Raw genomic sequence first — 27,038 nt, forward strand, 5'->3', positions numbered from 1 at the left:
AAATGTGTCCAGTTGATGTACAGCTTAGGTCTATGACTTACTGCTATAAAAACTGACTGATTCCAAGAATTAAAGCAGGTTTCAAGGGAAAGATCCAGGCACTCACAAAGATAACACAAGGCAACTGTTTATAATGGTCAATATTAAAAGTGCAAGCTTCTCAAACCCTAAACACGAACAGTGTAATACCCCTCCACTCAATCCAAAGCAGGATTTCACTGGAGCCCTGTCTGGCTTCATAATGTGTCCTCTGGAATCAAGGATTCCTGAAATGCAAGATTCCTTAGTTTGTATAGTCCTTTCAACAGAAGACAGCTCATCACACATGGACTCTGGAATTCATCCATTTTTACTTAGTGGAAAGATTTTTGTCATTTTCTCCAATTCACTTTGAAACTACGCAAATGTCAGTGCATTTGAATACCTGCAAATTTGTGGTGGTTATATTTGTGGAAATTAAAAAAAATATATATATTTTTTGAATTCTATTTGAGGCTAAAACTGAAATTTTGATGAAAAAATTCCACAAAACAAAGGCTGGTTTTTGGATAGCTTTCACTGTAACAGAATGAATCAGGTCCTCAGTCTTTTGCAAGTTCTTGCCATGTGTTGTCCAGTAACAATAACTGAATTAAGACAAAACTCTGAAGCAGATGTATAATTAATTTTGTCCAGAATGAAAACTCTTATGGTCAACATAGCAGCAGCAGTCATCTTCCACAAAGGAGAACTAAAAACAGCTCTAGGTCATCTGTTTTGGAAATTGCCACATCCGCAGATTTCAGTTCTGTCCCTTCCATCCCATAGAGAAGATGCCCTGTTATTTTCTGCATATTACTTTCTTGTCCCTACAAATCACTCCCTTTTCTTTAACAAACCCAGGTTCTCAACATCTTAATCAGAAAGTATATTTTTTTTTAATATCATCCTAGCAGTTGCTAATATCCTAATTGCACATCTATGGTCAAAAACTTTGTAAGACTGATAATTTTTGCTACTTCATTGCTTTTCTTCCAAACATGACCAAAAAATTGGCTTAATTTAAATAAACTGCTGGATACCTAATGTGACACTTCTAGATTTTAACTCTTTTTTTTTATTAATTCAAAGCTGAAAAATTAGAGGCCTGTTATTATTTGATGCTTAAGAGTCACTTTTCAGTTGTAAGTGAATGGAATAAACCTGGATATTCTGGTAGAATTTAAGAGATATTTTTAAATGCTCATTGATTTTTACATATTTTGCACATTACTGTTAATCATAAATTAAAATATAAGCCACAAACTATATAGAGGATGAATACTTACCTTTCTCTTATAAAGTCCGCTAAGTCTTTTGTTGACAAATGTCCATGTTTCATGTTGTGATAGAGGACATCAAAGCCATTATTCCTTTCCCCCTAAAGATTAATAAAAAGAAAGTAGAACTATGAAACACTGAACACTGAAGCAACAACAGAACAACGTATAGAACCTACGCATTTTAATAACTGATGAAATTTCATTAAGTGAATGATTTTTAATGCCTCAGCTTTTTACCAATCGCTGTTAGTTCCCTTCAATCCCCTATATGTAAAACAAACTAAAATCACCTCAGCAGCTACTACTAGCCTTCAAATGACAACTCTCTTGTTACATATTTCTAGGCTTTATTCAAAGTCATTTATTTTCTGGGTATCTCCAGGTCTTATATTCTTTCACTTTGCATGTTATTAAATATGTAGTTATTGTAGTCTCTCATATCTTTCATTATTTTCCATGAACTAAAATTCACACTTTGGGATCACTGGATATTCTGCCTCTCCAGTTCCTCATGCTCTAAGTATCTTTCTCAATTTTTTGTAAAATTGGTTAAAAAAAGAAAAAAAAAAAAGAAGAAGAAAAATCACTAATCTCTTCCTTCTCACAGGTAGCTTCCATTTGCCTATTCTTAAGTTTAGTTTTAAAATATCTTTTGGTGAGTAAGGTGTACCTCACCATTAAAACTGAAACACTGGCGTAAACACTGATAAATAAATTCAGCCAGCTTGTCACCTCTGGCACTATGGTGAACTTCCCCAGACAGGAGAAAGCAACAATAGAAATGAAAGGAAGACGTGGCAAAGCATGGCATAATAGCTCTGCTACTACAAAAGTTTTCCTGTTACACTATCCATTCCCATTCTCCCTTCCAAAAGCTTCGGATCCACAATGCTGCTGCTACGAAGGACACAGAAGCACACCCTCAGGAAAACTGCATGCATGTTCAGAGTGGAAACGAAAGAAGGATGGGAAGCCAAATCCTGGACTTCTCACGACGACACCTCTACATCTCCAGTGAGAAGAGCCTGAGCATCTGGTCATATAGCCTTCCAAACATTTCCACCCTTTTTGTTGTGGAAAAATGTGTGCAGTCATAAGGTACACCTGATCAGGGAAATTATACAGCTGAAAAACAAAGCTGGCAAAGAAAAATAAAGACCAGAGATTCAGATGACTATGAGGACAAAAAAGCTGCATTGCTCAGCAGAGGAGGTGGGAGCAAGGAGAAGGTAGGCAAGGATCCACCAGCTTAAGTAAGTGGAAGCAACCATGGGTAGATAGAAGAACTTCACAGCAGCTGTGGTGGTAGGCCCACTTCTGTGAAGTGTTCACTGCACTAGATAATACAGTCTTATAAAAAATATAGCAAACTGCCGTAACAGACACAACACATAGATTACCAGCCAGGATTATCTGCTTTACTTCTTCCAAGCATTGGGGAAAACAAAACCAAACAAATTAAAAGAAAAGAACACCCACAAAACCACAGTTCCTAGAGTTGCACTCAGCTGTAACCTGATAAAGTTCATCAACATGAAGATCAGTTTAGTGTAAGTGCAATTACAGAAAGGTCTGTAAAAAGTACAAGCAGAACTAAATTATAAGTTTGGAAAAGAAAAGGATAAGAACACCAATTAGTAGGAAACATAATTAATTTTTTAAATGTTGTCCCATTTTTCATTGTAGTTTGAAGCCCACAGTAATTTTGACTACTAATGCACTAATAGGTAGCTTATTAACTTCCTGTATTTACTCAATATAAGCCCTGAATGCCACTGCATTCCAAATCCACCTGAGTAGCTCTATAATTAAGACCTCACCAATATTTTCAATTAGAATACAAAATAAAATTATTTAACTACTCCAAAGTTGTTACTGTACCCAAATTTGGAGATAAATATTTAACAAATAAGTGCTGGATATTTCTTCCAGAAAAAGCAGTAAAATTCTCCTTTATGAATTGTTCTTTGTCTTAAGGTATTTCTCCTAGCTAAACAAAAACATTGGTCATAATGTGCTGAACACAGACTGCTTCTGAACTCTTACAAGCAATTTTTCGTAATGGGAGCTTTAGTGGGGACTTTTCTATACTGAAGCTCCGTAAATATCCTGCTACTTTAGAAATACAGGAAGTGTAGCATAGCCATGACCCAGCCTCTGGCTGCAGCCTTCCTTAATGCTGATAATCTATCAGAAATGTAACTTTGCAAACCTCTAGAGAATGGAATGAGCCAGAACAACCAATTATCATCATCATCTTGTTCCCTAAGTGTAACTGAAGGTTGCTGCAAAGGAACTCATTTTTCCACTTAAGTTTTCTAATCAATCCTACTCTTGTTCCTGACTTCACGTTTTATAGTAGAAAGCACAATAGAGAAACAGAACAGATACTTTCCTCAATTAAAAAAAAGTCTCCTGAAAACCATATGTTTTATGTGTTATCAATAGTTATCAGAGGCTAAGAGGCTATGTGAAAAATATATTAAGGTTTAAATAAAGCAGCAAATCCAAAGCAGACTCCTAGATTTGAGGGTCTATGTAGTTTAAGCTTGGCACAACTAAAAGACATGTTTTCCCCTGTGAATATAATGCCAAATGTAGCCTGTCTTACCATTATCAGGCTCTACCTATAACTGCAAACATCTAGACTTCAAAACTGTTCAATAATTTACATGATCAAGGGTTCTGATGATTAACCTGATGCCAATCCTATAAATTACATTGTCTTTTACTCATGTTTAGAGACATGTACCTATGTCAAATTAAGTATAGTATGTCTGTGCAGAAAGCAGACATTTTTCTGCTTAGGAAAAGCTATACTACCTGTCCACAATTCCTTCATTCAGCAGTTATTTTCATGAAGATTAGCTCAGATTATAAATATAAAGAGCATTAGAGTTCAGGATCTGTATTTAGGGTAAAAATAGAGATGTATGCTGTGGGTAAGAGGAAAAGTAGTTCAATTTGCAAAAAAACATGTATGCTGTTACATGCACATATGCCACCAATACAGTTTATTTGTGTTTTGGTTGTTTTTCCTCAACACCACACATTCACACACACATAGTATAAAATTCTGTACATGGAAATCATGTGTCTGGTCAATTTTTCTTCATTAAGAGTTTCTACCTGTTCCTTTCTGGTGGCAGTTGTAATAGCTGGGATCACTAAAAGCTCAGTATCGGCCTACTTAAAAATAAAGAAATGCAGCACATAACAGAGGGAACTTGTAAGACCTTCTACTCCCTTTCAGAAGCAATTATGATCCACTGCTATCACAGACAAACAGTAAAGTCAGATGCAGACTCTTCTAGAAGTTACATCTTGGAAAATGAGGAACCTCTGTTGTCACGTATAACATCAGATTGTATGCAACAGGCTTCGAGATCAGCTTGAAAGACCATTCTGAATGTCAATTCACAGGTAAAACACCATCTGTTGAGTATGATGCTGTCATTACTCAACAGAAAAACAACTGTAAAACTGTGTAAAAGAATGCCAAAAGTAAGTGGTGCCCTCTCCACACAGGCTTCATTTAATTACTTTGAAATTCATTAGCAGTTTCTGCCTTCTTCCCTAGACCTAACAAAACTCTCTTCAGAAGCTGGTGGTGTTGTTGAGGTTTCCCATTTTACACTACTGTAAGAGAGCTCATTTGTGTATATAGATGTCTCCTGACAGCAAGCCATAAGAGGAAACAAAACTTTAAATACAACTTAACCGTTCACTTAAATAAGCCTACAATGAGACATTACTGACCAGCTTTGCATACAAAATAAATTAAGTCATGGAAAGCAAGTGCAAACAGTCCTTCCATTTCCTTTCATCAAGAATTAACTGCAATGATTTTCTCATGGAAATGAAAGTAACCCTGTCAGCAAATGTGAAGTCAGAATTCAGCATTTCCATGACTTGTGCATAACAGGAAACAGATTACAGGAACTCTGTTTTACTGAACTACACAACAGACTTTAAAAAATTTTGAGAATAAGTTTGTGTGTTGAATATAAAGGTTATCCTGAATTTAAAACCTACATTTGTTGAAGAGGTCAGAAATTTCTGGGTAATTTGCAGCAGTACTTATTTCCTATGTTTCTAATCAAAATGTGTGAGTGCAAGATCATACCCTCTACACTGGACTAAAACTGTTCAACATTAATGTGTATTAATGTGAAAAGTTAATACTCTCTATTACAGCACTGCTTTTTTACCCAGTAAAAACAAATGTTTCTCAGTTATTAAGGTCATTCTAAAGTTCCCAGGACTAGTTGGATATATACTACTTGTTTAGCTACTGTGAGAAGCAAGAAAAGGACAGCTGCAAATACTATTTTCACAGCAAAACTAAGCATACGAGACAATAAAAGGCAAACACAGTTCTTAAACACATTTTTATTTTGGTGAGGCTTTAGAATCTGCATGAGAGAAGCTCAGACAAAGATTGACTTTGTTCACCAAAGTTCAGCAACTATAGAAACATTTTACAACAACTGAATTACTATTATTTCAAACTACGCTTTTAGTACACACATTAGTGGTGGTTAAGCATGCGCGATCATTCCTTCAAGCCTTTAAACATGACCACACCAACACACTAGAAAGAAAAAATGGAAGAAATCGAAAAAACTGTACTTTTTATTATTTAAGTAATTTATTTTTTAAAAAAATATTTAATTTTTAAAAAACTATTTTAAAAATTATTTAAATTATTTTAAAAAATATTTTAAAAATTATTAAAATTATTTAAGTCATAACCCGCCTAATCCTCTTTTTAAAATTGCCTATCAAACCCACAACTTATTCTCCAGGGAACTGGCAGACAAATATTCAAATTGCAACATGTGGAAGTGGTACTCCAACTTAATTGCAGGATTTCTTTTTAAACATAAAAAGTTCAGGTCCCTAATTTACTTCAAATTGTCATAAAATGAAAACTGGATAATCTCCAAACTGAGTTTCCCAATCCTAGATAAACCTCACAACAGCCTTTTGCAAACATGATATATCAATGAAATATGACTAACAAGCCCTCCACACACACACCTTGTTATCTAAATGCTAAACAGAAAAAGCCAAGAAATTAATACGGGAAACAGAATCACTTCAGTTTGGGGGGCTAGAATAGAAGAATTTGCAGCCTTTGCCTCTGGTTTTGGTCAGGTCTAGAGAAGCTGTACTACAGCTAGTTTTACACTTATATTACTGCTCATGCTCTTCTGTGAGATACAATTATGGAAAAATCACACCTCCAATCAACAGATTATGCATACAAGAATCCTAATACAGATAAATCATAATAGCACCAAAGTATTTTTGGTGAAAATGTTTTGCTTCAAGAAAATTCCAGAGTTACACCAATCTGCCAAGTAATAACTGTAGGAGTAGTTACATTTATACAGTCCTAAAATGACATTCAGCCCTTTGAAGGCAACAGAGGCTGACGTGGACCCTGGTGAGAATGAGTTTGACACCTCTGCTGTAAAAAATCCATTAATGGGAATGAGGGAGCACAACTCCCTCATACAGGTGAAATTCTATATTTGCTGAAACTAGGTACAACTGTTAAGTAACTACAAGATTTGATTTATGCAGCTTAAAAGATATCCTATTTTAACAATTAATGTACAAATTTTAGTGCAAAAGAACAATAGTCACTAGGTAGTCATTCCCATAATTCTAAAAATCAAAGTTGCAAATATTAACCCAAACGAATCTTTTCTTTACCCACAAACTTCGAAAGGTGTATAGTATTCATTATGGTGTGTTCATTTGTATCGGCAACTTCTTCTCATTCCGAAAGGAGTATCACTTTAAAGAAACAGAGCAATAGAAATTCTCCTAAGTCCAGGGATGTGTAAACTCATTTTAGATGCTCTGAAAAACATTGTTGTTGTTTTTGTTACACTGTTACTTCTTGCTGCAGTTTCAAATAAGTAACATGTGTTTCATCCTTTCCACCTAGACAATTATTTAATTTAATGGGCCCTGTATGCATGAAAATACTCCTGTCATTAATATTATGGTGTTATATTTTTGAATGCTAGCGATCAGTAAGTTCCATTAGAGTGTCCGAAAGAGCTATAGAAAACTTAAAGCATCAAAATGTGGAGAAAAAAGCAGTCACCTGACATTTACACAGGCAATCTAACTTCATCAGTTCTGAAAGTTTTGACAAGATTAAACACAAAAGCAACTCATGAATTCCAATTTCCTTCTTCCAGCTTCAATAAATTGAATAAAGGTCAGCTCCAGAGAAGCTTTACGCGTATGAGGAAGGACAGATCTTTTCCTCTCTATCTAGATAATTACAAATGTTTTTTGAACAAGAAATGGAGAGTTGCCAACTCATGCTAGACGCACACATGAGGAGGGAGGAGACTAAGCAAATATTGCGCAACAGCTCTCCTGCAAATGAGCATCCAACTGTATGCCAAGCAGAAGAACACTGCGTAAACATATGCATGGAACTCCAGATGGACGCATGACAAGTCTCAATGTCACTCATATTGCATAAGTGCCTAAGACCATACGTCTTACACTTACTACAGCAAGCCGCTTCAAAAGCTAAGATTATTAACCCTGCATACAGTCAGACCTTATATGTTCAAGAAAATAAAGGAATCTTCCTCACAGCCATTCTCAAAAACTACGAGTAGCACAAGTGATTAAAAACATAAAATAAAAGGAATTTCTCAAAGCTAATTTCAATACACACTTTCATATCCCAGAACCTCCAGATTCAGCAAGTACAGCATTTCACAGAAGCCAATTTCAGCTATTCATACAACTTTCAACAGTTTAACCAAATTAAGTTAAAGAATTAATAAACACTGACTGACTTAGAAGTGGTGTATTTTTGTTGACTTGACATAGTTCAATAGACTTAGAATTAACAAAACTATCACCCACACCAGTCAGTTTAAATACAATGTCAAAGCTTATGCAACACTTCCTAAGCAGTCTTAAGAAAACAGTAAGTCAATGATAACGAATGCTTTTTATTCTACTGTACCAGTATGAGTGTACTCAAAGTGACATAACGTAGCTATCTATAATGGAAATAACTTAATGAATATATTCCCTTTAAATTACGTCACTGTTTTGATGTAGCACGCACATAGCAGCAAGCACCCAATGTTTTATGACAACATCCTAATTAGGAGTTCGGAATGTTTGGCCACGTGACTTGAATGCCTAAAACGCAGTCATAAGAATCGAAGCCATTTATAGCCTGTCCTACCAGATCATAATTTTTGATGCAACAAAAAGTAACTGTACCCTGCTGACTTTGAAACTGCTGCTCTAGAGTGCTGCACTCGACTAGCAGACCCCTACATTTTTCAAGTGATAGTAAAATTTTTCAAGTGACAATAGAGGTCTCTCTACTTCAACTTTACACATCCTGAAAATAGTCGTGTTTATCTCTCAAAGACCTCTTGGAAGCAGTCAACAGATAGGAGGCCCAAAAAACCATCTATTTTTCTTAAATTATCTAAAAACAACAATGACAAAAAGACTGCAACTATTCAAACACTTCACAAGCAGAACAGGATGAAAGTCTCAAGCTTCAAGACTATTATAATAAAGAAGCTAAGATTTGTTTTGTTTACATGAGCACTTTTAGGAAGTTCTTGAAAGACAGCAGCCTAAATAGTATGTAAGAAATTAATACACATTCACATATATGTTACTCTCATTTTCTGAAGAAATTAGTCAAGTCCCTCAAGTTTCTGATATCTTTACCTATCAGTTACAGCAAATTACCAAGACAGGAGAGAGCATCCTGTAGCTCAAGATCCAGAGTTCCACTTCCAATGAACAATTTCAGGTGCAAATTGATGACAACACGTGCATCAAACAACATTAATTATATTTTGGATCTATTTCCACATCAGTGCTTTAGAAAGTTCCCATCCCACAGGTAAAAAAACATTTTGCCTGGTGCCACCTAGAAGGTGAAGGCAAAAGCAAGAAAAAGAAGACAATTCTTCCAAAGTTCTACACAATAGCACCCTTTTTTCTCCTTATGGATTTCTCTTCATTATTTTTTGTCATTATGCACTCACTACATTTAATTGCAGTCTTCTCATTTCCATCCTAACTTTCTCACCACATTCCAAACCATATCCCAAGTATCCCAAGTCTTCCAAAGTACTGCAGTAACAATTCTGAACAATAACCTATTCTGAAAAGTTAGTAGAAATGGAGACACCTAATGATTCAAAATGTACACACCTATAATCTATGCTTGGTTCTGAGAACATTTAGAAACTCAACTTTCTGACTTTAAAAATTCATCATATTTAGACACTACAGTTAATCTTGAAATATATTTACCCACAACAGCAAAGAAGGAGCAGTCCCCATTCTTTTTTATTTTACTTCTACACAAAATAAAACCCTGTCCATGGTATTACAAAGGTTTATCAGCCAAGTTTTACAAATTTAAGACCCTGTCTCTTTGTCATCATTGCAAGACAAACAAGTAGAATACACTTGTACTACTTTGTGTTGTTTTTTGGGGGTAGGACAAAAACCTACACGAACAGAATAAAACATCCTTCTCCTGGCACACACTGCCGACCCACACCACAGGTTTTGCCAGCAGAGCTATAAGGCAGAGACTGCAGGACAGAGAGAATGGGAAGTTTGGGTGGATGTCTAGTACCTTATATTTGCTGATGGCATTTGTGAAGAGACAGACAGGGAAGGGAAACAGAATGTATGGGAATGGCCCACTGCCTTCACTGATTCAACAATATTATTGACTTACTGACCAATTAAAATATAATGGATCAAACACTTACTTCAACATAACACAGTACATAACACAGTTAAATAAAAAGTGATTTCAATTGAGATAGCTGAATAACACCCCATACATTTTACTTTAATCTTATGGTGAGAAAGTAACTTTTAAAATGAAAATTTGACTTTTAAATTAATTTAAATTTTATTGTAATGAAAAATAATTTTTTTCCACATATTAGCTTAATACTGATCTCCTGCACTGAGGCTTCAAATTAAGTAGATTTTATGCCAAGAGAGCAAATCCAATATCTTGTTTAATTAAATTTTAATATGCTGTTGAAAGCACACCTTAAGGAGTCAGAATTAAACACAATGCTGCAAACAAAACACAAAATCTGGCCTAAGCTACGATTTATATTCAAGAATAGTACATTGTATTTGCGAAATTAGTTTTCCCTAAACATTTGGGATAACTGTTGCTTATGCAGAAAAAGCAGGCATCTAAACGGTATTTTCTCTTTTTGTTGCTGTTGATGTTGTTTCATTCACAACAAATAACCGTTTTTATATTTCCCCTATTAGTTGGCAGGAATGCACGCTAAAAAATAAGCAGGCAGCGAAGTGGCAACATTGTAAACAGCCCCATGATGACAAGAACGCTCACTTTAATGTTTCAGACCAGCTGCGGTCACAATGAAAACAAGTTTCATTCCATGCGAGGCTCAATAACAATCCAAATCCATGTTTTATTTTTTCTCTCCACATACATCTGCCCACTTAAAAACATATATGTGTGCACAGAGATGACTGATAAGTTGTGTTTCTAAGCCAGACTGTAAAGTCTGTCGTCCCCCCAGCTGGCTGCTGTTCAGGCTGTACCTTCTGACACGCAGACAGAGAGAACTTATCGGTACAAAAGCACAGAGCTCCGAGGCGCGGCTTTGCGTTTGCGTGATACAACTGTTAAGTTGTTACAGTCGGTGCCGTTCCCCAGAACAGCTGCATTGTCTCGGCGGCTTAAGGAGAGCTCGGACTCAGCTCCAGCCGCATCCCCGCACCGCGGTGCTGCGGGAGCCAAACCCCGCGCAAAGGCTCCGCGCCCCGCTCGCCTCAGCGCCCCCACGGCCCCGGCAAATCCCCCGCCGCCTGTCCCCACCGCAGCCCCGAGCACCGCGCCGCGGCGGGCCGGGCAGGGGGCGGTGGTCCCGTCGCCCCGCCGCCGGATGCCCGGGCAGCGGCAGCGCAGCAAGTGCCCCGCTTCCCCACGGCCCAGCCCGGCCGAGGAGCGCGGCGGCTGGCGGCCGCGGGGCGGGCGCGACGGCGGCAACCGTCCCCTCGCCGCGCCCCCCGCGGCAAGGCCCCGGCCCAGTCCCGGGGGTGGCGTAAGAGCCGCGGCTGCTCCTGCAGAGGGGACCCCGGCTGCACCGCGCCGCGCCCTGCCCGTTCCACCCGCGGCGCGGCGGGACCGGCCCGCGGCGCTTCCCTACCCAGAAGCTCTCCACGAAGTACGCCATCATCCCCCTGCCGCCGCCCCGGTGAGCCCGGCCCCGGCTGCCTCAGCCGCCGAGACGCGACGGAGGAAACGGGCGCCGCCGCGGCGCTCCGCCCTTCCCGTTACGGTGCAACCGCCTCCTTCCACTCGCTCCGCCGCCCACCGACCCGCGCATGCGCCCACCGCTGCCTGCCGCCCGGGCTCCTGCGCAGGCGCGGAGCGGCTCCCTCGCCGCCGCGCGGAGGCGCATGCGCGGAGGGCGGGCTGTCGGAGTTGGGGCTCTAGGAGGGGTCCCCCCGGCGGCCCGCACACCCGGCGGCCCGCACACCCGGCGGCCCGCACACCCGGCGGCCCGCACACCCCGCGGCCCGCACACCCCGCGGCCCGCACACCCGGCGGCCCGCACACCCGGCCGGGTGAGCGCAGGGCTCCCAGGGCAGCCGGCGGGTGTCGGCTCGTGAGTGGAGAAACCTCGATCTGTAGAAATACAGGCAGGGTGGCAGGGGACACTCAGAAATCCTGAGTAACGGCCATGGCACGGCTGCAGTGCACGGAGAGGAGGTTCGTACTGTTTGACGTGGCCTCACGACCGAGCATCGTGCCAGCCAAGCGGGATCAGATCCTGCAAAGCAGGTGGTGACTGGTCCTGCTGGAACTCGCTGATAAAGCCCAGCTTACCCTCCCCACTGCCTCCTCTCACAGGCTTTGCAGTTCCAGGCGCATGCTCCTAGAAACAATGCACCTCATCTAAAGCCCAAGAGCCTGGAGAAACTGCTTACTTCAACCCTTCATCTTCTTCAGTGACACAGTTTACAGATCCTTCTTGTGCCTGATGTAGATGATTAACCAGTGGGGGTGATGCTGACAGCTGGACCAGAACACAGAGCCACCCACGTGCCATCTGTGGCCCATCTGTACCCAGAGCGCTGCTTTTCAGTGAAAATACCTTAATATATTCTTCACAGCAGAACCAGCACCACTGGACTCTTCCTGCGAGCCCAAAGAGTTCCCGTTCTACCTTAATGAGATTATGTTGTTCCCCAAGACAGCAGGTAGGGTTTTCCTTATTGACTAAAACCAGAGGGCCAGGTCTAAGCAGTGATGTGAGGGGCTGCAGGTGGTTGCCCTATGCAAACATGTGGTAAGCACTTTATCCAAATTTTGCTGTTGTCAGTGCAAGACTTTATCGACGATACAAAAAGAAGCTGATATTCTATGCCTGGTGCTCAAGGTCCTCTCCCTTCATGGAACCCCTGTCAGTTCTGGTTTGAAAAATCTCACTTACCTCCACCTTAATTCAATGTCCTTTGGCCTTTTTTCTCTAAGATACTAGATAAGGCATGAAGCAATATTATTCAAGTAAACCCCAATAATGTGACGAGTTCACCAACTTACATCAAGTTTATGCTGATTAAAGACTTCCACGAAAGCCAAAAGGTTAGGAAAAATGTGAATTTTACAAAGTTGTAGAATCTCATTGGCCAAACAAATACTAGTTAGGTCAAACAAGGCAGCCAAATTTATACATATTAAAAAAAAGTCCATGTGATTCATTCTGCATTACCAAATTCCAGCTACCTTTACCAAAGATGCTTTCATAGAAGATAAACCATATCATTCTGAACTGTATTACAATTACAGTTAATGGTAACTGGCTGTAGCTTTGGTCTATCACTTTCTGCAGCTCCACAGTAAGTTCAGGAGTTCCTTTGTTGCTAGCAATGTTTCAGTTTATGCAAAGTTTGCTAAATTGCCAATTTCAGGACAGAAAACTTCTGGACCCCTTTCATGGTGAAAATTTCTTCAGAAGTCTCAAGACTCTGGATCTCTCTCTTGATAATGGTAGGAAGCATGTGTACCAAATGCTGAACAGTAACAACATGCTACAGGGCTACATTTAAGAAAAACTGCTTTATACATCTGTTTACTTGATATGAGTATAATCTGCATTACAATCTGAAGATATGAACGCAGTGCTTTTTGCAGTGTGCATAGCTATCTTTAAGGAGGTACATGAGTGCAAACTGAGATAAAAACTGCATGATCAGAGCAGAAGGTTTTTATTCCATGGAAAATAGAAAACTACCTTTCACATGGACAGATACTATGCTGTATGGAAGGGGAGTCAGGATCACTTCTAGATTTCATAGAAAAGTTCCCATCTTCCATGTTTTCAAAGCTATATATGATACTAATCCCTTATCTACTGCTACATAAATATGTGGAGCAACTGCTGCAGGGCTGTAGCAATGTACTATCACACAAATATCAAACTCATCCTCAGGTTTTCAACAACAGCTTTCCACAAAAATTCAAGAGAAACGCAAAATCTTAAGACCTAAACTTTAAGGTGTCCTGAAGCACGGGCACAGTTATGCAGAAAACCACTTTGACAAGGATCATGATCAGGATCAATAGTTATGTTCTTAAGGCACACTGGAATTCCGCACAATAAAATCAATTTTTTAGGAATGAATTTCTCTTGAACTCCATGTACTAGCATAAAATGAGCTCAACCAGCAATGAATGGCTGTTCTTAAATTTACCATCCTAGATGCTGCATGCCAATCTTGTCACTTACCTTCTCATTAAAACAGCACAGACTGAAAAGTCATTACCAAGGACAGTCCTATTACACAGGCTGCTGCTTTGGAGACTGGGCCGGGTAAGAAAAATCCTAGATTACTGATTACTTTGCTGTATGTGCCGCTGCACATTCGGTAGTGAGCATGACTGAAGAATCAGTCCATGTGTTGTGCCAGGGCCATGGCAATATCCAGTTGCTGTTTGTACAGTTTTTCAGTCATGTTTCTTGCATAAAGCCCAGCAGCAGGTATTAGCAGATATCAGCGCTCACTATCTTCTATTTGAATTTAAAATTCAGTGTAAAGAAGCATATGGAGGCGTGATGGGGAGGTGATTTTATGTAGTAGGCTGGTGTATTTATGTGCGGGGTCGATAACCAGCCAGTTTATTAAGGTAATTCTAGAAGGTGACAGACTGAGCTGACACTTACATGAGATCTTGAGGTTATGAGACTAGGTAAATAGAGGACTTCAAGGCAGAAACTGATGCTCAGTCATATTCAAAACAAACTGTTAAACATTAGGAAAGGAACAAAGAACCTCACCCAGTGTGTGGGCACCTGCACTCTGAATGCTGTGCACAGTACTGGTACTCCTTACCTTAAAAACAAACACACACACGCCACCACAACACAAAAAACCCCAAGCAAACACAAACAAAAAGAAACACCCAAGAAAACAATGACACACAAAAAACCCCCAAACAAAAACAAAAAGAACACCCCACAATAAAAAAACCTGACACCACAAACCAAAAAAAATCTCACAAGACTGAGATAAGAGCACCAAAAAAGAATCCAAGATATGGGAACTAACATCCACCAAGTAATCTAGAATTCTTCAGTCTGGAAAAGAGCTGACTGAGAAAGGATACAATATAGAGGACTCATGAGCAAAAATAGAATAAATGAGTTAAAAGTGAAAAACATAATAAAAGCACAAGCAGAGAATTCAGTCAACCTAGAAGGAAGGAGAAACTGGACCAAGTTTCTAGGTTTCTTCTGAGAAATTCTTCTATCTGAGAAATCCATAATGGATTACTAAATAAAAAGGCAACATCACTTATTCTGGAAGTCCCTGACGTGCAGGTTAGTGAAGCTTGTGAGAACAGTTTGCAATAGTGTCATTTATAGTGCTTTAATCTTTTACTCTTCCCTAGACCCTGGCTGCCAAGGGCTGGATACTACGCTAGGTAGAATCTTTCTTGCAGTATGTATGTTCTCCTGTTCTCCTGGTGTAACATGGTGGACAGGAAGGAACGTTATTTTCATAGACATAACTACACAGTGCATCCTGTATAATAAAACAAACATTCCCATTGCATATTTTCAGCAGCTTTCATGGCAGATCAAAGTAGTTTTCTGGATTGCTGTTTTTTTAGTAGAGTGTTAAAAAAATCAATGTATTTTTGCTGTCTATATAAGGTTAAAGAGCTGCAACAAACCTCACAGTAAGGGTATGAAGAACTAAAGAGACTTCTTGGCTATACTAGCTAACAGTTCTCTCTCATTAATATATTCCTAATTTTTGAAAAATGCCATTGGGCATTTATGTGGCTTGCACACATGTGAAAGGAGGTGTTTAGATAAGAGTTTCCCTCTCAGAAAAGCATACCCTGATTTTACAGTTTGCTCCCTGCAACTCAAGTTTACCCATGCTCCCATATTTCCAGCTTCTGGTTTAATAAGTGTTGATATTGACTTATTTCCAACAATCAGTTGTTTTAAAGGGTGTAGATCATCTCAGATATGGCATTATATACCCTAAGTTGCTACTTGAAATAACTTGTCAAATAAGATACTAAAGATATAGTGCATCTAGAATTCAGACATTAATATGATGACTGAAAAAAAAAAGATTGTGTACTGTATTTTTACCAATAGTAACTAAATAAATTTGCCTTATGTCTAAGCCACTTGAAAATTGATTTTGAACTCTAGGTAAAATAACTGCATTGAATTTTTAGCAAAACCCTTGATACATGGACCTACAAGTGAATGTTTTAATAGTTAAGATGAAAAGTGAATAAAAGATCCAAATTGCCAAAAATAATTCAGATGATGACATTGCTAATGTCATAATGAACTGCCAAAGAGCCAGTTGATACTTAAAGCTTTTTATAAATTAAAAAGGAGTAAGAAACTGATTGAAGTAAAATACATAAACTAACACTGCACTTTATTTTTAAAGACGTGAAGTAGCAGATAGAGGTGTAGCCATTTTATATAACAAATATATATTTCACATACCAGATTGAGGATATGCCTTCCCTCCCCACCCCCTTACAGTCCTTGTTAAAAAAAACACACAAGAATCTTGATATGTAAACAGAAATTTATACTCTTAATTGAGGTATGTTCCAAAACATTACGAGCCCCAGAAGATATAAAAATCCAGAGTTGTTTACCACTGTGGTGGAAAACAAAAGATGGGGAAAAGACAGAATTGTTAGGCAAGCCATTTCAAGAGTCATTTAACTTCGTTAAGTACTGTCAGGTTACCTTGTAGGATTTAAAATCACCAGGAGTATGTTCTAACCAAGCACTTGTACCTGAACACCTGCAGACATTACCCAGAAGTTTAATAATTCACTTCGTATGGCTTATACATTACCTTCACAACTAGACGTTTACTGTAGCCTTTTTGTACAAAAAGTACAAGAAGACCATGGACAGAAGTTAAAGCTCGAAGCGCTTAGGGAAAAAAGTCTGGCTAGGAGACAGAGATTATAAACAGTGAATACAGCTGACCTGAAATAATTTATTCAAAGGGTACTGGGAAATTTCCAACACAATCTTAAGATAAGCTAGGCCCTTTTCTGAAATACATGCAAAAACCCAAATGGCAGTCTGATGGGAGATCACTGGTGAGATTATGGCCTACATTGTACTTCTGGGTAGATTGGATGCTTCTAACGTCTTTTTTGAGTTTAACATAAACAAAAAATATCTGTGCATAGAGTTACAGATAGCCAAATTTATTACAGTAAGAGATCAGCTGATTCTTTTCCAGCTTGGTGCAATGCTTCATCTAAATTCTTTCAAAGCTAGTAATGATTTCTGTTTTCTGTTGAAGATCTACAGAAGTTTTAATGACACTGTTTTCAACATCCCTGGAATGATATATTCCATTAAGCTGTGTCATCCAACTCACTCTATACTTAAATGCACACTACTACTGATCTAGTCACCAAGGTTGATCACATCCCATTCATTACTTCAATTACTTAAATTATGAATCCAACAGCATTGTTTCAGAATGAGTAACTTGGTACCAATACACCACGTTTATTACTCTTCTGCTCTGTTGCTGCCAAAAGCACACTTCATCAAATCAACCTTCAATAAAATGGAAGGATTACAATATGTTAGTGAATACTGGTAACTACAAACTGGAATAATTTAATGGTTGTAGATTCCATTTTTGATTTTAGTTACACTCCAGCTCTGCATAAAATATGTGAGAGATTTCTAATGTGTTCAGGAGGTGCACTACTACACCCTTTTCATCTATATTCTATCCAAGATGAGGAAATATCATATTAAATTATCACCTTGTAATACTGTCAGGAATACTTTCAATGGTTAGCTGAATTTATACTGTTGATGTATCAATGTATTTGACATTGCACATGTTTTAGGCACTTACTTGCAAATACATCAACCAGTGAATGTGAAGCAGCTTATTTGCAGTCAGCTAGCAAAAAACAATGGAAATGAAAATGACTGAAGTTATTTTAAACCATTTTAATTCAATGAAAAGCAAACAAACCTGAGCTGTTTAGAAGAGCAAGCTCTGATTGTATAACTTAATACCAAAGTGTTCCATAGCATTCACCACATAAGCAAGATGTGCGTCCAGGTCACAAAGACCATCTCCACTCTGGATATAACATACAACAGAAAAACTAACTGGTGGTTGAAGGATCTGAAGCAAAGCTAAACTGATTACATGGTATCTCAGGGAAGTATTCTTTGTACAGCAGTGTAGAAGAAATGGTGCTTATGTTAAAACCAAATATAGCTAATCATTATTACTATACTAACAAAAAGGTTTGCAAATGAGTTTATATAAGATAGTAAATTAAAAAAATAAAAAAAGATATTGGTCTGGACAGACTTTTTAGTTGTCCAGGTAAGCACCTATTTGAAATACTGTGAAAGAGGTAAAACTATTCAATTCTGCAGGTACTTAATTAGGATTGCATAGTAAAAATGAGAATGGTAGCATGAACAGGATGGGTAGTGAATGGCTTGCATTTGGGCAGAAGTCATGCTATGTGAAAATAATTGTTACCCTTGCTCCTTCACAACATCTATAGATACACATACTAGTGCTTACTGATGGCAGCCACCAGCTGGAGCAGCTGGAAGATGTGAACTTCATAGCATCCTTATCACCTTGATAAAAGGCTAAGTACTTACAAGGATGTGCAGATTTGTATTAGTAATGATTTAGAGGGCCTGCTGTGTCTGTACACACTGAGTAACATCCCATTATTTCTGCCAAATTTGAAATTAAGGTAATGAGGTGTAGGGTTTTTTTGAAGGACACAAGAGTAGCTGAGATGCCTATGGCTCTTAATTAGACAAACTAAACTCTGAGTTGTTACACTGGGCAATTATATGCCCAACCTGTTGAACATTGCCATATTATGGACTGAGAAACAGTTACACAGATGAGTGAATGCTTGCAACCAAGAAGAGCTGTGGCCCAAGGTTCCAGCTACCTTCCACCTCATTTTGGACCAAAGATAGCAATATTTTTGGTGTGTAAGGCCTTCAATAAGGAGAATGGGGATAAGCAGAACTAAAATTAGCTACATCTTCTTATGGCAGAGTACTGAAAGATACACAGCTTACTCCCTTATGCTAAGCTACGTAAAGAATTGAAACGAATATTCTTACTTTGTCATGTGATTCATCTATTCTTCCAAAGTATTTCCAAAGCTAGAAGGAAAACGTGCGTGTATTTACATGCCTGGGGTTATTTTGGATAAAACTTCAAAATGTTTACTTGAGCATGTACATTTCAGAATGAAAAAGGTATATGCAAGACAATGACCATCAATGTGCTAAGGAGAAAAAAAAAACTTATTGGGTGAGACAACTCAAAATTTCCCTTTGAGGTCATGATTAAGGTGACACTGAAAGATTCCTTGTGTCAAGATGCCATTCTGGGAAGAAGAATACCACCACAGAATTTAGATATAACACAGTTTACATTTATTTTTGTTGATGTTACTTTTAAATTAAATCCCACTTTTTTTTTTTTTTTTTTTGTATGATCTCATTCACTATTTATGAGTTTTCAAACTAGAGAAGTCTTCTGTTTCTTATCTGCAAGCTACAGAACCCTCAACAAGTTGACATGAATGTAAAGCTGACAGATTGAGAAAACTGCAAATTGAATATCCCTTACGTGTAAGGACATTTATAGACAGTCATTTCAATGTAAACAGACTGGCAAATCAACATTGCTGCTCTTTGTGTAACAGTACTTTTTTGGAGAAACAAAATTCTGTTTGGCATATGTATTAAGCACTGGGGATCCAGAGAAAATTAATGGAATATTTTAAAATATTGCTATCAGTTTTAGTAATACTGCAGTAGTTACACATCCAAATTAACCTGTATGCTGTAAACACAGGGAAAGATTTCACTTTCACATATAAGCATTTAATACATGTGCAGCGTAATTGCATCTGTTTTCCTTAAAAAGTGGAGTGATACAGGAAATAACTTTAAGTCTGCCATTATCCAGATTAATATCTGCGTGTCTTTTGGGAGGTATCAATGGTATATGTTGCTCATTTTATGCAAAATAAGGGTAAATGCCTCTGAAAGAAGCACATTGTAACATTAACTTATTAAGCAGTATGTTTCATTGTGGGTCATTCTGGGATAATAGCTACCAGCATCTATTCTGTGAGCACTAAACATCCATCAATTATTTTATACACAAAATATTCCTACTGAAATGCTTTTTCATTCAATTACCTCTTTAACTTACATGTATTTTTTTTAAGAAATAGCATGAGTTATATTGGAAGTACAATCCTTTGCACTGTTGCAATCTGACCAGAAACTTAGTCGTAACATTGATTTCACTTGTTGAAGATGCTAATACTTACTCTGCTCATCTCTTGTTTGTATATACAAGTAGTAATTAACCTCAGACTCAAAATTAGAGGCCACAATTTAAGATTAAGCTCTAAGCTCACAGTAGGAGACTTGACAGCAATCATATGTGCTCCACAACATCAGGGGAGTGGAGAGGGCTATTTGAAACAAAACAAAACTTCCCCCCATACAGACACTGCTGTGCCCAGCCAGCAGGAACTGACCTCTGCTCATCAACTACAGACCTAGATTGCTGCTAACAGCTATTCCGTGGCCTTCTCTTTCTGGAGAAGAAATCTAAGCCCTTCGTTAAGCAGACTTTCAGCTGAGTATGCAGCAAACAATTTCTACTATATAAGAGCAGTAGTCATAACAATGCATTTTCTTGAATTTAATGATCACACTATAGAAGCTATCTGTGCTAGACATTTGTAATTGTCTACATGCCATTGACCAACTGTTAAATACTTGAAGTGAACACAGAATGTTCAACACGGATGGATTTTGTCCAGCGAGCTACTACTGTTAGTTTCATACCTTCATTTTAAATACCCCTGTATCTGGAAGTTATATAAATGGAAGGACATAGCTTTAAACAGTTTGTATTATTATGGCCCCAAAAAAGCTAGATAAAATTAGACTAAGACCACTGAGAGTTTTGGTTCAAAGTCATGAATAATTTTAATTTATTTCTAGTTTAGTCCTTTTTTATTCACATTACTGATAGCAGAAGCAATGAGAATGTTTTCTTTTCCCCTCTCCCATTTTGTCAGGCTCAGCAAGTATCAGCTGTTTCTAACAAAAATACAGTCAGTGTTCCATTTCTCAGTAGTAAAGCAGTTGCCAGTTACCACCCAACAGGCATTGATTTCAGTTCACATAAACCTCCTATTTCTACATTGATCTGACCCCAAGCAGCATGAAGCTTCTAAACCAAACTGTCCTTAACTTATCGAAAGATCATTTTCTTTCAGAGGAAATGAAAATCCTTATTCAAGAGACTCCAGAATTTACACATGTGAACCAGAAGAGTGCACTACTGAGTCAGATAAAACATTAAATTTTCACCTTTCATTAAAAATTGCAATGCAACATCTATATTTAAACAACTTTATTAACATAGTCAAGCAGTGATTAACATTCACATCTATTATGTCACATCATACAAACGTAAATACAAAATTACTACAGTACAATATATATTCTCTGCATGATCCAAAATATTTGGTGGCCCCAAAAACTCTTTAAAATTCAGCAGCTTATCAAAAATTAAAACCATATTCTATTTAAAATGAAGTTCTGTTAGCACATAGGCAGACTTCAAGAAATATCACTCAATTTAGTACAGTTTGAGAGGTTGCAGGAGGATATGTTTGAAGGAAACATTCCAACATTGTGGCAGATACAGAAACATCAGATTTAAAGCTTTCAAGCAAAACTCATACAACCTAAGTTGTCAGCAGAAAGATCCAGTCATCTTTCATTTTTAACTATTTTGTACATAGCATCCAATTTAAAATTTTAGAAGTGTCTAGTATTAGTAAGTCAGGCAATGTACAAAGTTAACTATCAATCCCTTCCTATGGAAAAAGATTATATTCCACTGGAGATTTCAACAGCCAAATGAACCTGCTTATACCAATACTTTTTTCCTAATTGCTGTCCTTGCAAAAAACACTCAGGCCTTCTCAGTGTTGTTGCTCATCCTAAAGTAAGGAAATAGATACCTAAGATGAAATTAGCACAACAGAACCAGCTTATAGAAAAGTGATACTCTACTGTAAGCGCCGAATTCTTCAAGATGTGGATTGGTCTTACTTAGTGTAAATTTTAACACCACACAGGGATTCATCTTACAGAGCCATTTTAAAACTTCCCTCATGTAAGTACATTCAAGTGAATATTTTTATTATTATTTTAGCAGAATATACTCCACAAGGCAAGCAACAAGAGTACTTGCCTCAGTTCCCCATTTAAAATAGTAATCTAAAACTGGCTTGCTCCAACCATTAAGTGCAAAGAGCAAGCATCAGTGGCAGACAAATAACAAGTTTCTATTGGAGTAAACACCTAGAAGACTGATGGATGCAAGTAATTCTGGAGAATGCATAGGTGAGTGAAATACACAGCTACTGATCAAGCTTTATTTATTCAAGATGAAGTTACTAGAAATACGTAATATATAACAAATATGTATGCAAACTACATCAGCGTCTATGAGATAACTGCAGGTTGTTTTGCCACTTCACTGTAGAGCTTAACCTTTATCTAAGACAAAAAGCTACTCTTTAAACCCTATATAGAAGCTTTACGCATCTATTATCCCCATCAAAAAGATCATATTGAAGCAATTAGTGTTAAGTTGCAACTTCTTTCCTTGACAAAAATCCAAAAAGAAACGATCCCCAATATTAATGTTGCATTTAAAGCATTTTTCACAAAGTATTTAATTTGTTTGAATATGGATGCATTCTCCTCAAGGGAAGAATGTTTTTGCACCTTATCTGTTAATACATTCAATATGAATAAAATAGGTGAAGCAAAAGTCATTAATGTTCCATAGTAGAAGGTTAATTTAGAGTAAGTTTAAGACAGAGGAGCTGCCTAAATGAAATACATAAACTGATATAATTAAGACACATTTTTATTAGCATGTGTTCTGAACAAAAAGGGTACAAGAGTATTCACCTGAGATAAAGCTAGTATTTGAATATTTCTAAGTAGCAATGAAGTTTCATTTGCGGAAAGCCACTTGAAATTTTAAAATATACATTTTACTATTATACAATATATGCAGCTTAAGTAATTAAGATTGATGCTAACATAAAAGTCCTAGCAAAAAAAAAAAATCACAGTGTGTATCAATATTGTTAGTTACAAAATTTATGCTACTTCATAACTTTTAAAAATGACAAATGATTATAAATTTTAAACCCATTCTTCTAAAAGTGATCTTTTTAGTATAAGCTTTAAGGAGCAATAAACTAAAGCATAAGAATTAGCTTATTGCAATTTAAATATATACATAGTCACTGATTTAGAAAATAATCAACCTTTGGAAAAAAATTACAAAATTGATTATTTTTGCTTGCACTGGTTAAAATAATGAACTATTCTAATCTTTTTCCCTAAATGAAACAGGCTGTTTCCTGAATACATAATGAAAAAAATTTAGTATTGAACTTCACTTAAGACTAATTTAATAGCAATTTAGAACTGCCAAAAAGATGCCTTTATAAGGATTTTAAATATACTTTCTGTTACCAACTTAGGTTGATCAGCAGCTTTTGTTCACCCTCAGAATCCTTCAAAAAGGGAAACTCAAAACATGAAAAAGGCATATATAAAAACAGTAAACACTGACCTCCTGAGGTTCCTACAACAAAAAATATTCAAGTAGAAGATCTACACCATTACATAGCAGCGGCTATTTCTGTAGTTTAGTACACTAACAGCACTTTATTCAGTGTGTAAGGAGCAAATGAAGTAAGCCGTGCTTTTTAGCATGCCAAGAGGCAGAAACACTGGAATGTAACAAAGACAAACTCACAATTCTACCAGTATAAACATTCAGTCAACATTCAAGAACTGTCAAGACTACACCACAAGAATTAAGATCCTTTTTATATATCCCATGATGCAATAATTGAATTATAAATGTTAATGCTGATTCAGAACTTTTCTTACCTCACATCATACCCTAAATGGCTTCTGCAAATCTCTGCGCTATATTATGCATTAGGAATATGGTTTATTTGCTTTAAAATATACCATGAAATAACTTACTGATACAAAAGATTATTTTATCAGTACTATTTATTTTTGCCTTATTTAATTATTTTCCTTGCTCTTATACCAGATCATTTCACACCTGTAAAATACCTGTGAATACATATGTACAAAAGTGGCCTCCTAAGCTAATCTGAGGTGAAGTGGCTTTATTTGGTTAAAGGGTCTTTCTGAAATTTAAGAAGTTTAGTCACACTCAGATTCTAGCTGTTATGTTACAGTATTATTTAGGTAGGTTTTCTGTTCTACAAAATGTTTATGTCATTTCTCAGATACTCTTCCCTAATGTTCCAACACACCCAAAATTAAAGCAAGTTTGGGTCTAAAATAATATGCCACCTTGCCAAATTTTGAAGTTTTTTTTTTTCATTCCAGAATTTCATTTTGAAATGTTGTCAGTGACTATTACAAATTTACTTCAGAGTTATTAGTTAAGAAGGAATTTTGTATTTCCTACCAAAGCAATGTAATTTGAAAGCAAGTTATCACATGCATTTTTGACCAAATTGAATAAATACTATGTATTAGCATTACTGAATGTACTTTATACAGTACACATCCAAACTATTCTTCATGCATAATCCACTACAATTTGCAAAGCAAAAAAAAAAAGGAAGAAAAAAAAAGGAAAAAAAAAAAGAAAAAAAAAGGGAGAGGTGACATGAAAAAGATGCATGCTATCATGCATTTAAAAAAATCAAAACTCTTTAGACAGCATTTGTAAGTTCACACTCACACAGCTCAAACTTCAGTGCAATGGCTAATTCATTCAACAGTCACAGAACAGAATGATGCAAAGAAGAGCAAGTTCTTAAAAATCTAAAAAAAAAAAATTAAAAAAAACCCCCAAACCACCCCCAAAACAAAAAACAACCCTGCAAACCAAAAGCAAAACCAACCCAAACAAAATAACCCAAGAACTGTTATCCAGTATCCATTCTGCAATGCAAAGGTGAGAAATTAAATCTATAAAAAGGCTGTTATGGCTTAATTTTGTTTTTCAGATTAACTATGCAGCACTCGAAAAATGGAAAGCTGTGGCTTCACCTCTGACCAGCAGAGTTAAAAATCTCTCCATTTTCCTTTATCATCATGGGATACTCTTAGGCAATCTGTATTATTAAAGACTTGCCACTTTCAGATGGACACAAGATCAAGTGTACCAGTTAGGATTTCACATTCACAGTACATAAGAAAATACACATGGAAGGAAAAGTAAAGGGTTAACTTAACAAGGATTTATTCACAGGAATACATGTAAGTAGAGAAAAAAAACACAACAGAAAAGCTAAACAAATGAAATGAAGAGGATTCAAACCAACTTTCACTCTGTAGCTTTAAACTTGCACCCTTGTGCATTTAACTACATCACAAAGGGCCACCAACATGCGCCAATACAGTGTAGATACCCTGCATTACATCCATTAACTTAAACATCTCTTTAAGATCATGCTTTGAAAAAAAAGAAAGCGTAGAAGGTAATATGTTGAGTGGGAATAAACACAAATATAGCAATTATGTCATTGACTTCTACAATTGTCTTTACGTGCCAACTAACATTTATGCAGCCTTTAACAGGTCTTACCATGTAACTCATTTTTAGAGATTCTGATAAAATCACTAGTATATAACCATGCAGAAAGCACATCACACTGACAGCACAGAGGCAAATATTTTGCACAGCTATATCAGCTTTCCACATTGTGCAGGTTACACACAATACAATATCAATCTTATTCTTAACAGATCCTAATAAGGTATTTCAAGGCCTAATTGTTAACTACAGTACTTTATATCTATATTCTTAATAAAAATAAAATCCACAGAATCTTAAAAAAGAAATTTTAAATGCAGGGCTATATTGAATTGGTAAACTGCAACACAAAACTGGCGCAACATAGGTAAATGTATACCAATTCCACTCTATGTGATGCAAGCATGCTACTTCCCCACTAATTTAAATTACTTCTGATCACTATGAGCCAGAACGCATGCCTGAACCTTAAACTGCACGTTAAGAATAATGCCTTACTCTAGAAATTAAATCTAATGAAGTACAATAATCAAATCATATCCACTACTTTAATTCTTTTTTAATGTAAAAATTAAGATGTCAATCTTTCCTTTGAAGTGTCCCTCCCCTTACCCCAAAAATGAAAGGAGTGACTTATTTGGCAGCTTGCAGGTTGCTTCATTTTGTTCAAGTTAACGTTTGTTAATTTATGATGGGTTTCTATATTGTACGCTGCAAGTGCCTGCTCCTAATACAGACACAAGCTGCATTTTAACTGTACTAACTTCATTTGTGTAGTTCTTCATTAACATGCAAATACCTAGGTATCCCATCAAGCAGGATGACATAATGTAGAAAACCCTTACTTAAAAAAAAACATAAGAGAAAAGAAAGCCTTTTACTGTTTGTGACCCCCATCCTTGGGTTTCCTTTATTGTGCGCAAAATAGTTTTCCTCTTTACGTATCCCTATGGTTCAATTATATGGTTCTTATTTTGGTACAATTCCCCACAATATTCCAGAATGTGCTGTTTTGTGACTAGATTTTTATTTTTTTTTCTTCTTCACATCCAGTGCAGAGTTGTAATAGGAGACAGATTTCCACCCACAAAGGCTCCAGATGTTAAAACATTTCCCAACATCGACTTAATACAGTGACGGCAACACCTCCCTCCCGCCCCTCCCAGTAGGGTTGGGATTGTACTGTATTCCCTACTGGTTTACCCTTCCCCCCAGTAAAGGGTAACATTTTCCCTGGGTGCAGAGGCTCCCTCATAGTCTCCCAGACTGAAGGACCTGTGAAAGGAAAAGATAAAAGCATAGTTAAAACTTACCTTGAACCTTAACTGACAGATCTGTACAAAAACAAAGAGCTTTTTTTGCTTTTTCTAAGCAGCAGGTGCCAAACTTTAACTTAAAAATGAACTTATGCCTAGGTTTTCCTTTTTAAGTCTGTTTAAGAAAAGAGCCCAATTATCAGATAAA

General features: G+C 37.2%; 2 protein-coding genes across 3 annotated transcripts in view; both read right to left on the reverse strand.

Moving 5' to 3' along the window:
- FCHO2 (FCH and mu domain containing endocytic adaptor 2) overlaps positions 1–11,695 on the reverse strand; it is a 95,415-nt gene extending 83,720 nt beyond the window's left edge. Inside the window, exons 1-2 of the mRNA XM_080361999.1 lie at positions 11,540–11,695; positions 1,308–1,399 (exon numbers count right to left, since the gene is read on the reverse strand). Coding sequence (XP_080218125.1) covers positions 1,308–1,399; positions 11,540–11,569 — 122 coding nt within the window. The 5' untranslated portion in view covers positions 11,570–11,695. The remainder of the gene's footprint in view (positions 1–1,307; positions 1,400–11,539) is intronic.
- A 9,652-nt stretch (positions 11,696–21,347) lies between these two features.
- Positions 21,348–27,038, reverse strand: part of TNPO1 (transportin 1) — a 66,945-nt gene continuing 61,254 nt past the window's right edge. For both annotated transcript variants that reach the window (XM_080362228.1, XM_080362227.1), the window contains one exon: positions 21,348–26,849. The gene's annotated coding sequence lies outside the window, so the exon portion shown is untranslated. The remainder of the gene's footprint in view (positions 26,850–27,038) is intronic.

The sequence above is a fragment of the Nesoenas mayeri genome, assembly GCF_963082525.1.
Source record: "Nesoenas mayeri genome assembly, chromosome: Z".
NCBI classification, from domain to species: Eukaryota; Metazoa; Chordata; class Aves; order Columbiformes; family Columbidae; genus Nesoenas; species Nesoenas mayeri.